The sequence below is a fragment of the Carassius carassius genome, chromosome 16 (assembly GCF_963082965.1).
Source record: "Carassius carassius chromosome 16, fCarCar2.1, whole genome shotgun sequence".
Taxonomy (NCBI): domain Eukaryota; kingdom Metazoa; phylum Chordata; class Actinopteri; order Cypriniformes; family Cyprinidae; genus Carassius; species Carassius carassius.
In genome coordinates, this window is record NC_081770.1 from 11,761,965 (window position 1) to 11,777,163 (window position 15,199).

A 15,199-nucleotide genomic window follows, 5' to 3' on the forward strand; every position below is an offset into this window, starting at 1 on the left:
CAGACAATACAATGCACTTCCAGCATGTGGACAGCAAATGGTTCATTTTGAGGCTTAATTGTGTCTCTTTGCTATTGAGTAATACTTCATCAGTTCTTCTGTAGTTCAGTTCAACCTTCAATGTCAATCTAGTTAATAAAGCAAGTGGTGTGATCTGTGTCCAGTTGTAACATGTTTCCCTCTTCATCTAAAGCCAAACAAGGATTTAGATGCAAGTTTAACAGCTCAACCTTGCAAACGCTGGGTCAAATATGCTGTTATGATGATGTCACAGTGATTGACGCTGGTGGGTGTGTCTTATAATATCACTCATTTGCTTTCTGCAGATCTTGTATTCCTGTTGAATCTGGAAGAAAATATAAAAAGTCAATCAAATGAACTAAAAAGAAAGAAAGAGTTTTTCTGCATGTACAGAACATCTACAGTACATGTATTATATTAATTGGGGGAAAAAATTAAAAGAACTTGAATTAACAGCTGGGGAAAAAAAGGATTCTTGGAACACTGCCAACCAATCAGATTAAAGAATGGAAATGTTGTGTCAATAAATACAGTATATTGTTTTAGAATAAATGATGTTCTACTGATAGCAGCCCCACTCTTTTTGTTGAATATTTTCTTGCAGCCCATATTCTTATTTTCACCAGACCATAGTAACAAATTCTCAATTTATAACTAATCACTCTTTTTGCGCAAAATCATTGTTTTATTTGTGAACGTAGGCATTTGTGGATGGATTTAAAACCAAGCAGAATCCTCATCTGCACCAAAAAGAAATTCTAGCTTAGGCTATTCTTAAACTTGGCACACTGTGTTTTCTTTAATTGACAAATGTGCATTTTTATTCATTCAAAGGCTATATGTTTGCAATAATATTTTAGTTCTAAATTTTAAGTGCCATTGTTTAAAAAAATAAAAATCCTGCTTGACTGACATTTCATACAGTTTAGACCTTTAGTTGCTTTCAAATTTCATACCATTTGTAATTTCACATTATTTTCACATCCTAAATGACGACCCTTGTGCAGTCACAATTCTATAACGGTACAATTTACTCAGACGGATACAGTTTTTGTATGACATTTAAATTCTTTTTAGAATAGGCCTAAATTTTATCAAAACAATTGTGATTGTTTCTGAAAACTTTTTTAACTGCAGGCAGATATAGGTCTACATTCTGGTACAGGACAAATTTTGGAAGGTCCCTTATTCTGTCCCTTATTTTTTTAAAGAACAAACCCTTATTTCTCCAAGAATATAAGAATAAACAGTATTTTCTTTAAGATTAAAAAATTAAAATAAAAAAGAAATCATATTTGTCCCCTATGTTATATTTCTGAAGTTAATTGGCAACCCTTATGGTGATATAATTATCTTTGACTCCCCTGACGGTGGCACCTTACTCAAAATAGGCCTAATTGTTGGAGATATACAAGCAAATAAATAATAGATAAAAAAAGGATAATAAAAAAGCGCAAAGACCGCACTGAAAATGCCAGTAGTGTTACAAAAAGGAAAAAAAAGCATGGTCTAATGCATGAAACTCCAGGACTGAAAATGAGTCTCACTCCATCTCTCCTGTATATATGCACGTGTAGACAGAGCTCCGCCCATCATTAACATAATCGGGACAAGCTCCACCCATTTGATCCATTTGGCTCAACAGTGAGCACCACTTGTTTTCAGACATTACAGCACATTTACAGAGAGGTGGTCGAGTGGCCAGAAAGGGAATATGATTGCTTTAGCTTTATTCATGATTTGCTTGTGGTGTCTGGTTGGTAAGTAAGGCCTATCATATTTCCAGTTAGCATAGAGTAATATTAATATTAATAATAAGCTCCTGTTTGGACTAGGTTATTATTATTTTTTTTAACAAAAGTAATTAGCGTACCTGTTGAGTAATTCATTTAAAATAAAGAAATGTGTAAAACTTCTTATTTTCTTTTTTGACCATGAATGACACAAATTCAAATCAGTGTTGTAATATTTCATGCATGTTTAACATGATGAACTATGAGTCTATGATATTTAACACGTTAGCTGAGTAAGAATAAAACTGATGCAGATCACGTTTTATGTTTCACTTCTGTTTGCTTGTGAAAACCGGTGCAGAAGAAACATCACTTTGGAGGAACAAATAAGTTCAGTAATGCACATCAATGTTGTTCATGTTATTCAGCACAAGATCACTTAATGGAGTTTTTTTCTTCTTCTTTTTTTTTTCTCCCATTTAATCAACAGTGACATGTTTAAATCAGATATTTCTAGTACACACTAGTGTATAATGGCTTGGGACCTAATCACAATTATGGGTTAGAGAAATAGTTCGGTCATTAATAACCAGAATTATGCATTTGTGAGAAAATCTGTTTCTGTTTGTTCTCTAGATGTGACAGATGAAGTGAAGACAATATCAGTGATGGAGGGAGATCCGTTCACTCTACACACTGAGGTAAATGAAATACAGAAGTATCTGCTAATACAGTGGATGTTCGGAAGCACTCGGATAGCTGAAATTAACAGACTCACCCAAACCAACTCAACATACGATGCTGACGGGAGATTCAGAGGAAGACTGAAGCTGGATCAGACTGGATCTCTGACCATCACAAACAGCAGCACCACACACTCTGGACTCTATCAGCTAGCGACTGTCAACAGAGAGACCAGCTATATGAATTTCAATGTTACAGTCTGTGGTGAGTGAGAGAAATACAACACAACACAACACCTATGAACGTTTAAGATGTGATGCCACAGTAAAATCTTTCATTATCAGCAGCTCCACACAGATCTTCACCATCAGAAAGATTGTCAAGCTCAAACTGTGTGACGTCCAGCTGTGCGGTCCACAATTCTACCGTCAATCACACTGAGGAGGCCAACATTACTGAGCTCTTTCAGCCGAGTTCAGGTACGTCAGATGATATTAGGAACTATTACACAGCAGAACATGTGATTATACGTCAGACTCATGGCAGATACTTTGATGCAAAGTGTCTTACATTGCATTAAAGACATGAGGGTGGGGTGCATTTGTTTCTTGCAAATTATTTTTATTTTACAGGAACAGAGAACTGTTGAGCAACAGAGAAGTGAAGACCGCAAGTCAGGCCTGTTTGTTTGTTAGGTGCACCATATCACTCGATGCAGAAAGAATCAAAATCACACAGGTTTCTATTAGAACCAAGTTAAATGGAGGGGGGGAAGCTCTTAAACTCTTTATATTCAACAATTCTGGCAATTATTATTTGGCCAAACAATTCAAATGTGCATGGAAGCTTGTGGATGTTCTGCCTTTTCAATAAATGCTTGAGCTGTTAATGATAACCCACAAAACTCTTCTTGGAAGGGCTAAATGCATTATTTTGAAATCATTGTTTGTTTTTGGTTTCCCAGTCTGCATTGGACATTGTGGCTCTACTGAAGCTGTGATCCGATTGGTCCTCTCTGTTCTGGTGGGCGTGGCTGCTGTTGCTGTGCTGGTTTATGACATCAGATCTACAAGAAGTGAGCTGAACACGACAGAAGAGACCGAAGATCTCTATGAGACCTATGGAGGAAAATCAGACTTACAGTATGAACTGAGCAGAAGGTTGAGTTGCCCAAAAAAAGCCCTATATTAATACTAATTCCTGTATAATTGCATATCTATTTTTTTAACAGATTGTGTTTAATTCATTGGCCATCCATTGATTGTATCTGCACAGAATATATCTGTATACATAATTACCCTAAATAAATAATAAACACAAATGATGGTATAGAATGCTCTTGTTTCTGTTACACACTTAAAATAACACTCACAAAGGCATTTAGCATGCATTGTGACTTGTCCACATTGTTACAATTTTCAGTTTCATTTTTAACTATTCTATTCAGATATGAATGTCTGAGGCACATTCTTACAATTAAAACTCCCTCTTTACGGTTTCCAAATTTTCTTCTAAACCCTCTGTGAGTCCCAAACCTCACTGAATGTCCATTCTAAAGAGTACAGTTCCAGATCTCTTATTTTGATGAGATTTCAAGATCAATACCTGATGCTTATGGCTTGTGGCCATTTGGTTTGCTTAAGTTGCTGAGATAAGTGCTAAATACCTTAATGGGAATGTTCACCATCAATAAAAATTTTGTCATCAATTATTTACCTTTGTATCATTGCAAGCCTGTATTTTCTTTTGTCTATATGGAAAATAAATATCTGGAACAAAAATGTATTTGGAAGAATGTTGGCAATCAATTTCTCGATTTCTCAAAGCATCTACTGAAGTCATTTTTTTTTTTTTTTTAATGACGTTGACATTTTGGAAGGGGATCAGTTTAAATATACATGACAACATCTGTTTTTATATTCAATCCAGACCACTGTAAGGACCACCACTGGCCCAGTGACAGAATCCAATGGTGTGAGGTGAAATATTCTGCATGTCTTGTTTGCTACTGTAAAAAAAAAAAAAAAAAAAAAAAAACCTTAATACTGAGTGTTCCAATTTAAAATCTGACTCTATTAGTCTTTTATTTTAAATCCAATTTCAATGAATACAGTATTTAAACTCATAGTGGATCATAAGATTAGTTGTGCATTAACAATAAGTCTTTAAAGCATATTTTAAGGAAAGGGTTGAGTCAAAAGTATCAATTATTAGACATTAATCATCAGGACTAGATTTGAATCAATGTAACTCATACCTTTATATGGATGCATACACTGATGTCCACATCCATTGCTGCAGCATTTCCTTCATGGGGAAGTTGTGGCCTAGTGGTTAGAGTGTTTGCATGGTTTAGAAACCTACCATTTATCCCGAAACTATTTAAAAGTGAAGGAGTGCCGTTACAACATAGAACCTACCACATTAACTCTTTCAAATCATCCTCTGGTTTAAAGCAAAATAGTCTGGAAGCACACATGACTCTTTTTTTTTTGTTGGTCAATTCTTCAATTTGCCATAAGAGGGTGCTTTGGTGATAGCTGGCTGCTAGGAGGCAGTGGATATCCAGCCATCATTGTACAGGAGAGGTTCAGTGAGGTCTGGATGGAGATGCTCTGGAGAGGAGCGTGGAAACAGTGTTTTCGCTGCATCGGCAAGTCCAATTGAAACCCCTCCAGAAACTGCTCTGTTATTGTGGTTACTGTAATTCTCCACAACATCAGAGAAAATGACAAGCTTCCTGATCAGGAAGAAGCATGTCATACTGGTGCTGATGATAATTAAGATGCTTTTTCTGATGAATGATTTCTATTAATGATTTCATAATATGTTTAGTTAGTTTTTTTTAATTTTTATTTTTATTCAGTTTGAATGCAGAATTTGTTTTTCTTCTGATATAATGTGTTAAAATAACAAAGTGTACAGTTATATTTACCTTCTTGGTCTATATTTTCCCCTGCAAACTTAAATGAAACAAATTTGCAGACAAGAAGCATATATTTGCTTTCTTTTACAAAGGTTTTTGAGATATTCCACAATTTTATTTGACTTCACAACACATATCCACTTACAATGATGTAGACATATGGTCATACTCTGACATTTATGAAATTATTTGTAATTTATTTGGGTATAGTGAATTTTGTCACTCTCACCACTTTTTTTCTACATACTGTAAGTACAGTACATATAAATTAAAATGTTGTGTTGATTAATATACTGTTATGTCACATTTCTCTTGTAACAAAGATTTTTACTTGTAAATAATAAAACTCAACTTTTTTTTACAAGCCAAGGCTGCATTCAAAAAGGCATACATGTTTGCAGAGTGCACTCTGAATAGAAAACAAATATAAACTATCCCCCTCCATCATTCACTCCTTCAGGATTCTCTACAATAACGACTACAGTTTATGGTACATTCACTCAGATTTCTGTAAGAAGATACAATATAGAGACAATCACAGAAATTTTAAAGACTGAAGGTCAAGTTTCCAAACTTAAAAAAAACATTAAATCTCTTGTCGCCTTAGTGTGCCAGAAAAGAACCAGTTGTGATTTTAACTGTCACGATTATTAGATGGAGTGCCCATGAACTTCATTAGAGGGCACTCCACTCAGGACCATTCCACCCATCAACCACCAGATGTCACTTGGACACTAGCACCTCTCATACTGTTGCACCACACCCGAACTACATTACCCATGAGTCACTGCATCACAATCACCCTGCCACACCTGCACCTCATTCATCAGCCAATTTCCTTGCCACACCTGCACCTCATTTACACACACACATAAAAGCAGCACATTCACTCTCACTCACTGCGAAGTCTTGTTTAGCCAGTCTGACATTTCCGAGCGTTTTCCCTGTGTTTATTATTCCTGTGTTTTGACCTTTGGACTGTTTATTCCGACTCTGATTCTCCGCTACCTGTCTCGATCCCTGCTGGTTTCTGATTACGATTCTGGTTATCCCTGACACACCTGACGCCATTCCTGATCTCTGCCTGTATGACCATTCTGTTTAATAAATGCTGCATATGGATCCGAACGCCTCCGACTCCTTGTTACAGAAGACTTCGCCAAACCAGGATCCAGCAGCTTTAAGGAGTAAATCCAGGTCAGCCATGAATCCAGTAAGCCAACTTGTGCGTTTATGTCAGGGAATTAGGCCCATCGAGGACTATGTGAAGAACTTTATTGAGTTTGCCCATTTATCTATCATGGACGAGATGTGCCTGATGATATTTTTTCGTGGTGGCCTATCTGAGCCGCTTGGCTCACTCATGCCTTTGCATGATCCTCACTGGACTCTGCAGTATTATATTGATCTGGCACTCCAACTGAGCAGCTCTGCATATACTGTGGGTGTTGTGGAGGAGGAACACAGCACTTTTGCAGTATCCACCACTCCTGAGCCTTGTCCTGTTATGGCCGCCAGCCCAGCGCCTCTGCACAAGATGGCCGCCAGCCCAGCGCCTCTGCACAAGATGGCCGCCAGCCCAGCGCCACTGCACAAGATGGCCGCCAGCCCAGCGCCACTGCACAAGATGGCCGCCAGCCCAGCGCCACTGCACAAGATGGCCGCCAGCCCAGCGCCGCTGCACAAGATGGCCGCCAGCCCAGCGCCGCTGCACAAGATGGCCGCCAGCCCAGCGCCGCTGCACAAGATGGCCGCCAGCCCAGCGCCGCTGCACAAGATGGCCGCCTCAGTTGAATTTCCAGAGTCAAGTCAGGTCCCCGTCGACTTTCCAGAGTCAGGTCAAGTCTCCACTGACCGTCCAGAACAAGAGTCCAATCGGGTCACTGTTGACCATCCAGAGTCAGGGTTAGTTCCTGTTGGCCTTCCAGAGTCGAGTCAGGCTCCAGTGAACTCTCCGGAGTCGAGTCAGGCTCCAGTGAACTCTCCGGAGTCGAGTCAGGCTCCAGTGAACTCTCCGGAGTCGAGTCAGGCTCCAGTGAACTCGGCAAGGGCAAGTCACAGTTGATCCTCAGGAACCAAGTCAAGTCACCAACGATCTTCATGGGCACAGTCAAGTCACCAACGATCTTCATGGGCACAGTCAAGTCACCAACGATCTTCATGGGCACAGTCAAGTCACCAACAATCTTCATGGGCACAGTCAAGTCACCAACGATCTTCATGGGCACAGTCAAGTCACCAACGATCTTCATGGGCACAGTCAAGTCACAGCTGATCTTCATGGGCCCAGTCAAATCACCACAGATCTACCAGAGCCTCGTCACATCTCAGAGCTCTCGTCCTATCCTGTCACGGCCAGGGAGGCCGTCAATGAGCTCTCATTCATTCCGGTCTGGGCTATGGAGACCATCCACCAACTCTCTGACTGTCCTGTCATGGCCACGGAGGTCCTCCATGAACTAACCGCCTGCCCTGTAATGGCCAAGGAGGCCAGCTACCATCTCATCACGGCCACAGAGGCCGCTATTAACCTGTCAATGTTCTCTGTTTCAGTCCCACCTGAGCAGACTTGCGGTCCGGTGCCATCGACTCCACTGTGGTGGTCCTCTGCTTCGCCCTGGAGGGCTTCTGTCCCGTCTGCTCGGCTGTGGTGGTCCTCTGCTCCGCCCTGGTGGGCTTTCCCGTCTGCTCGGCTGTGGTGGTCCTCTGCACCGCCCTGGTGGGCTTCTGTCCCGTCTGCTCTGCTGTGGTGGTCCTCTGCACCGCCCTGGTGGGCTTCTGTCCCGTCTGCTCGGCTGTGGTGGTCCTCTGCACCGCCCTGGTGGGCTTCTGTCCCGTCTGCTCTGCTGTGGTGGTCCTCTGCACCGCCCTGGTGGGCTTCTGTCCCGTCTTCTCAGCTCTGGTGGTCCTCTACTCCTCCCTGGTGGGCTCCAGCTCCACCTGCTCCACTCTGGTGGGCTGCCACGCCACCTGCTCTGCCTTGGTGGACCCTTGTTCCAGATTTAGGCCCCAAGGCGGGCTCCCGTTCCCGAGTTAAGCCCATGGCGGGCCCCTGTTTCCTATGCCAGGCCCAGGAGGGGCTCCTGTTTTCCTGAGTTAGGCCCAGGAAGGGCTCCAGTTCCACCTGCTCTGCCCCAGTCCACTGCACTTCCTCATGGACCTGGCCCTCCATCCCTCCCCCTGTTCCGCCTCCGCTCCACCGCCCTCCTAGATTGTTTTGAGCGTCTGGAAGCCGCTCCTTTGGGGGTGGGCTATGTCACGATTATTAGATGGAGTGCCCATGAACTTCATTAGAGGGCACTCCACTCAGGACCATTCCACCCATCAACCACCAGATGTCACTTGGACGCTAGCACCTCTCATACTGTTGCACCACACCCGAACTACATTACCCATGAGTCACTGCATCACAATCACCCTGCCACACCTGCACCTCATTCATCAGCCAATTTCCTTGCCACACCTGCACCTCATTTACACACACACACACATAAAAGCAGCACATTCACTCTCACTCACTGCGAAGTCTTGTTTAGCCAGTCTGACATTTCCGAGCGTTTTCCCTGTTTATTATTCCTGTGTTTTTGACCTTTGGACTGTTTATTCCGACTCTGATTCTCCGCTGCCTGTCTCGATCCCTGCTGGTTTCTGATTACGATTCTGGTTATCCCTGACACACCTGACGCCATTCCTGATCTCTGCCTGTATGACCATTCTGTTTAATAAATGCTGCATATGGATCCGAACGCCTCCGACTCCTTGTTACATTAACCCTCATGTATACAGTTCAAAAACTGTGACTTACTCTCATCCGGGTCAAATTGACCCATAGTGGATTCAATGTAACTCCACAAAATCACAATATGAAAAAAGAAGAAAAAAAAACATACAATCAAGTACAAATAATACACTTTTAATATCAATACTTTACACACATTCCAAACAACATATTAAAGTAAACATATTTAGTAAAAATTATATATTAAATAATATATATATAATATTTTTTTTAATTAAATTAAACTAAATTTTTCACTATTAAAAAAGATAACAATCTTAACTCTGTGGTCCAAAGTATTCAAGTTTTATAACAATTTAAGCTGGAAAAGTCATTTTTTATGTCTATGCTCAACCAGTGGGATTTACAGTTAAAAGGCTAAATATATTTTTTTGTTTGTTTGTTTTTCACAAACTTTGAAACCAAAAAGTTGTTAAACTGTTCAAGATGCTGATAATAGGAGGAACTTCAGAACTAGATTTGAGGAGTAGATCAGAATTTCCCTTTTTCACTGAGATGCTCTTAATTTCAGCCTCACCAGCAGCAATAACAGATGAAGACTACAAATAAAAACTGGCAAACTGGCATGTTTTGGGCTGTGCTAATAAGTCGGACAAGGAAAACATTTTGAGTACTAACTATAGGACTGTCAAAAGTTATAACAAATCAAGGAGAAGAGTGCATAAAAAAAAATCTGTCAAAACAAAAGTATTTGTTCTTACCATGTCCGGTCAGGTAGGTGGAATATTACTTGTTTTAAAGCCCTCATTGCACAGATGTCTCTCAGTAGCTGGGCCTGTAAGCCTGCAGATTTCAAGAAACAATTAATGATTCAAAGAGTTGATAAAGGAATGAGCTCCTTATAATTTCCAACCCTAACAATGCCCTACTAGTTACATTCTTGTACTTGGAAACCTAAACGTACTGCTGTTTCTTTTCACAACAAGCATTAACAATCTCAATCGAAACAAGATTTTGTTGGACTCTGAAACAATATAAAGAGCACTTTAAACATCCCTCTGTTTTTGCTAATGGTGTTCGTTAAGTGGGAGAAATCTGTTTATCCTTCAACACTTCCAGTTTCTTCCTAAATCTTGTTACCGTTAACAGGGATCACATTCAACTAGATTTCTGCAGTTCCTGATCAGAGGGAGTCTTCCTCCACATTTTGTAATGACACTGTCTTCTTACCTATTTTTTTTAAGACATGTTGATGCTCGCTTTCTTGCAGATAACACTATAATGTATATGATTAATTTAAGGCAGCTGCTATTTGCAATAGAAAGCGATGCTTTTTTTACACCGTGTAAAAATAGCAGCATTTTCTTAGCAATGCATGTAAATGTAGTTAGATGCAATATGATATATTGTAAATAGAGGCAGATATTGTACATTATAAAACAGTATGAAATAATAGTGTATTGAGCGTAAAGGGCAGGATACTGAGACTACATTATAAATTCTATTGGCATCAGAGGATGTAGATTTAACAGTTTTAAAAGTTTTATTAAATTGTAAAGTTAGCTTAATTTTGATGTGTTCCTCACAAAAAGCTTCATAATACTTTGGGACAAAAGATACTTTTGGTGTTTTGTTAGACAGTCTCCTGTTCCTGTTGGGTTTATTGTACTATAACGAGTGTACATCGATACAAAATAAATAATGACACTTTATTAATGCCGACTCATACAATCACAGACAAAACTTTTTGGAATACTGCTCAAACAATCAGATTCAAGGATCATAACTGTTGCAAAACTGTTATGATAAATGATGCGTCACTCACCAGTGACATAGACTTTGAATCTTCTGAATGTGGTCTTTTTGCTGTTGATGAGCTGTAGTTTAAAATGTCCACAGTCTGTGATTTTGATGTCTGTGATTGTCAGAGATGGAGTCGTCCTGTCTCTACAGGACTCTGCAGGAAAATGGATCTAGCAGGCCAGAGATGAGAACCCCTGGTCTAGAGCAAGGCTGGGCAACTTCGGCCCTGGAGGGTCACTGTCCAGCAGAGTTTAACTCCAACCCTAATCTAATCTAACACAATATTTCATTGGAATAACAGGGTCTTTGTGCTTATCATTAACATGGAAGGTCACACAAATATCACACACAAAGAGTTGATCTTCATGGGATATGACATTTATTTTTATTAGCTGTTGTTATACAAAAACACATGCAATAGAAATTACTTTTTCACATTTTTGAGAGACAATTTTCATAAGTTATCTCATGTTATCTTGACCTGAACTTAATTTCCTCCGTCTACTATATATCAAAAAATATTTGATCATTAATGAGTACGTCTTGAAAGGCTCTGCAGATCAGTACTCTTTATTTCTACACAACCCTTAAATCGACAGGTCCTTTCTGTCTTACTTCATATCAGCCTCATTATCAGTACGATTCGTTTCTATAGGAGTATCTCTCTGACGAGTTATTCTGGCAGTCCATGTTTTCACTGTTAAATGGTAGGTCCAAACAGGAGTGTCATGCACAGGTTGTTTTTTTATCTATTAATTCATCTGTCTAACAATGTCTAAAAATATAATCATTATGTCTTTCAAGCTGTAACATAATATCCAAATTTGAATAAAACAATAGGGTTATGCCTTCAGAAGCACAGACGTGTCTGTCACTATTAAGGTATAGATCACCCAAATATGAAAATTCTGTCATAATTTACCCAGGTTGTTCTAAACCTGCAAGTGCTTTCTTCAGTTGAACACAAAAGAAGATGCTCTGAAGAATGTGAGTAACTAAAAAGCTGCTGGAGAGAAAAAGACCAGCTGACCACGTTGCTACAACGTCCCCAATGGGACTAACTAGCGACGTCTTTTGAGAACGTGCCCACAACGTTTCTGGGACGTTAGCCAAGATTCCAAAAAATTGAACTTTACCACAACGACCTCACAACGTCGCCATAAAGTAATGTCGCGCTGACCAAATGACGACAAACTGGTCGGATTAGGATTAGACTACATGCATCTCAGAGGTGATGTCTAAAATGAAACAAAAAAAGAAAAATTTAAATCCAAATTTCCAAGACATAAATCCAAAACAGCATCTTCAGCATGTTTTCATAGGGCTGTGAAGATTCCAAATGTAACAAAGATGAGCAATGGAGACAATTCTGATCTGCTCTCCAAAGTGTTACTCACCGCACACAAACCAGCTGCCACTGTGAATATCTTCCAAAATGCTAAAATCTAACAGAGAAACTTTGAGCAACTAAAAAGTGAGGCTTTTCTTGAATATGTGAATTACATTTAATGAGGACCAAGTCACAGTGTTAAGAATATATATTTCCGCTCTTTATCTTTTGATGCTGTCCAACTGTTATCAGTCCTTGCATGGGCCTATGCAAAGAGTTATCAACACGAAGGCAATAGTCCGTTAACATACTTCTTCCAAGTTTATTATTACATCCATACATTATATATGCACATCGTAAGGGGTGGTGCAGTCATTCATACAATAAGGTATGGATTGAATGTGTGTGGTACACAAGCCAAGAAAAATACGTTATATAAAATGTAAGTATGGCCAGGAAGTTCTGGACATATTAGGTGCGCTTCTGGCAAAATTATACCTCAACCCTGAGCAAAAGGACAGATGGAATTCAATAAACTGGGCCGGACAAGACCACACAATATTTCACCATTTGAAGCCCATAAGAAGTAATATGAGCCAGGGGCATATTTTATTACAATCACATTGCACTTGAATAAAGTTAATCTGCTGATTGTCCTAAAGGTGACTGCATAAATCTGTCTTTTCTGACATCTGTTTTTATACTAAAGTTGGGCACTTTAACATGGCGAGTCTATGGAATTGGCTCCCTTTTGGAGCCTGCCTCTAGCGGTCAGTCGATGAATTGCAGTTTTAGTCACTTTCGTGTTGATTGTAAGCATTAGAGAGGTTTTTTTTTTTATAGTTTTAAGATACTTAATGTTTTTAAATGTGGACGCAAACTATAGGCTAATACTGCATTAGTGCCATCTCCTGTTTACACAGAACTCTGTTTTTGCAAATTAACTTTTAGTTTAATAAATTACTTTTAGTAACTAATACCACACTGGGGAAAAACTACTGGGCCCCTATTCATAAAGAATCTTAATGCAAAAAGTAGCTCCTAGTGACTATATTCAAAGAAAATTCTTAGAAATGTGGGCATTTACTCTTAAAATTAAAGAAAAAATCCTAGAAAAGAAAAAAAGTAATTCAGAAAGCATCATAACCCTTAAAAGAGGTCTTAAGATCAAACTTGTTAGGAGCACAGACGAGGACTTTTAAAAGGCTTAAGAGTTTCTTTGGCAGAGGAGAATATGGCAGAAAGACGAAGAGGCAGAAGAAATGTGTTGCAGACAATAGATGACAGTGAGTTAATAAGACGCTATAGATTAGATCTTGCAGGGATCATGTTTGTGACTGATCATATTAGAGACGTGCTAACATCTCTGACACAGCGCAGAAATTCCATAGTGCCAGAAATTAAAGTAATCACTACATTACGATATTTGGCAACTGGGAAAATGCAACAATGCAATAGTGATGATTTGGGTCTGTAATAACCTTCTGTAAGCAGAGTGATCACACAAACAATTACAGCACTTTCAGAACATCTTATTGTGTCGCAGTTCATTTCGTTTCCACTGGACATTCCCACCTTGCAGGCTCAAAAAAACTGTATTTATGAATATAGCAGGCTTGTAGGTTCGCACAAGCAGGGGGAATGAACCGTTAATTGTTTGTGCTATACGCTTCCATGTCTGCTTCTTGTCCCTTGCTGTGACACCCGGCCCGAATTTTCCTTTAAGAATGGCCTTGTGTTCATCCACTAACTGGGCTAACAGTAAACACTGTTCCTTTGTCCAGTTTGGCTTTCTCGCCCTTCTTGGTTCTGATTCCATGTTTGATACATTCAAACCAACATTCAAACCGTCACTTAAATAGGACAGCAATCACTGTAATTGGAAAGAGTGGAACAATTTTTATAATTCTAAGCCAATCAAATACCTTATAGGAAATTACAAGCATGGTAAATAAAAAAAGGATTTATATACACATATATAATGTGGGTGTGTGTGTGCGAGAGAACGGTCAAATAGGAAAAAGTACGTATGTAAATTCAAAGTGAGAATTACAATAGACCCTATACTTAAAATCACTCTTTTTTTTCCTTCTTGGACAATCAACCAATCACAGTCTTCAAAGGATTGTGTCATACATAGCAACAGGGTCAACCCCGCCTCCTCACTAAGATGAAAGTCACTGGGCAAAGTTACGTCCAGTGGACGTCTTTTTTATGTCTTTGATGACGTTGAAAAGACATCCACTGAGGAGCCAGAATGAAAGATTTTATGACGTCTTTTTTTGACGTCTTCTGTACATCTGATTTAGACGTTCACAGAACCTCCTTTCAAGGTTAAAAACTAGTTCAAAAGTGGTCAGTGGACATATTTTCAACATCATTTAAGGTTCATTTAGGCATAATTTATACTGTTTCTTGACAAATCAACACTCTCAGGATTTAGACTCGTGTTATTTCAATATAATTTCCAGACAGTGTGTTTGTCCTAAAATCAAGAAAATAAAATAATCTTTATGAACTAATGAAATAACTGACGATTGAGCATGTGGTAAAATCAACTGCAAATTAAAGACATTAAATATCTGAAGATCTCAGCTTTGGTAAAGATTATTTTATTTTCTTGATTTTAGGACAAACACAGTGTCTGGAAATTACATTGAAATAACATGACTCTAAATCTAACGCATCCTGAGAGTGTTGATTTGGTCCAGAAACAGTATAGGTTATGCTTAAATGAACCATAAATGATGTTGAAAATATTTCTACTGACCACTTTTGAACTAGTTTTTAACCTTGTAAGCAGGTTCTGTGAACGTCTAAATCGGACGTACAGAAGACGTCAAAAACAGACGTCATAAAAACTTTCATTCTGGCTCCTCAGTGGACGTCTTTTCAACGTCAGCAAAGACATAAAAAGACGTCCACTGGACGTAACTATGCCCAGTGGGTTCCTTACTCAGAGT

General features: G+C 39.3%; 2 protein-coding genes across 5 annotated transcripts in view; both read left to right on the forward strand.

The window, feature by feature from the left end:
• The window catches only part of LOC132160299 (SLAM family member 9-like), a 211,660-nt gene that overhangs the window by 116,093 nt on the left and 80,368 nt on the right, over positions 1-15,199 (forward strand). The window lies entirely within an intron of this gene.
• On the forward strand, positions 1,716-3,778 carry LOC132160316 (uncharacterized). Its single transcript, XM_059570083.1, has 4 exons — positions 1,716-1,781; positions 2,391-2,702; positions 2,783-2,917; positions 3,403-3,778. Exons 1-4 carry the CDS (start codon positions 1,736-1,738, stop codon positions 3,627-3,629), a joined length of 720 nt encoding a protein of 239 aa, XP_059426066.1. The 5' UTR covers positions 1,716-1,735; the 3' UTR covers positions 3,630-3,778.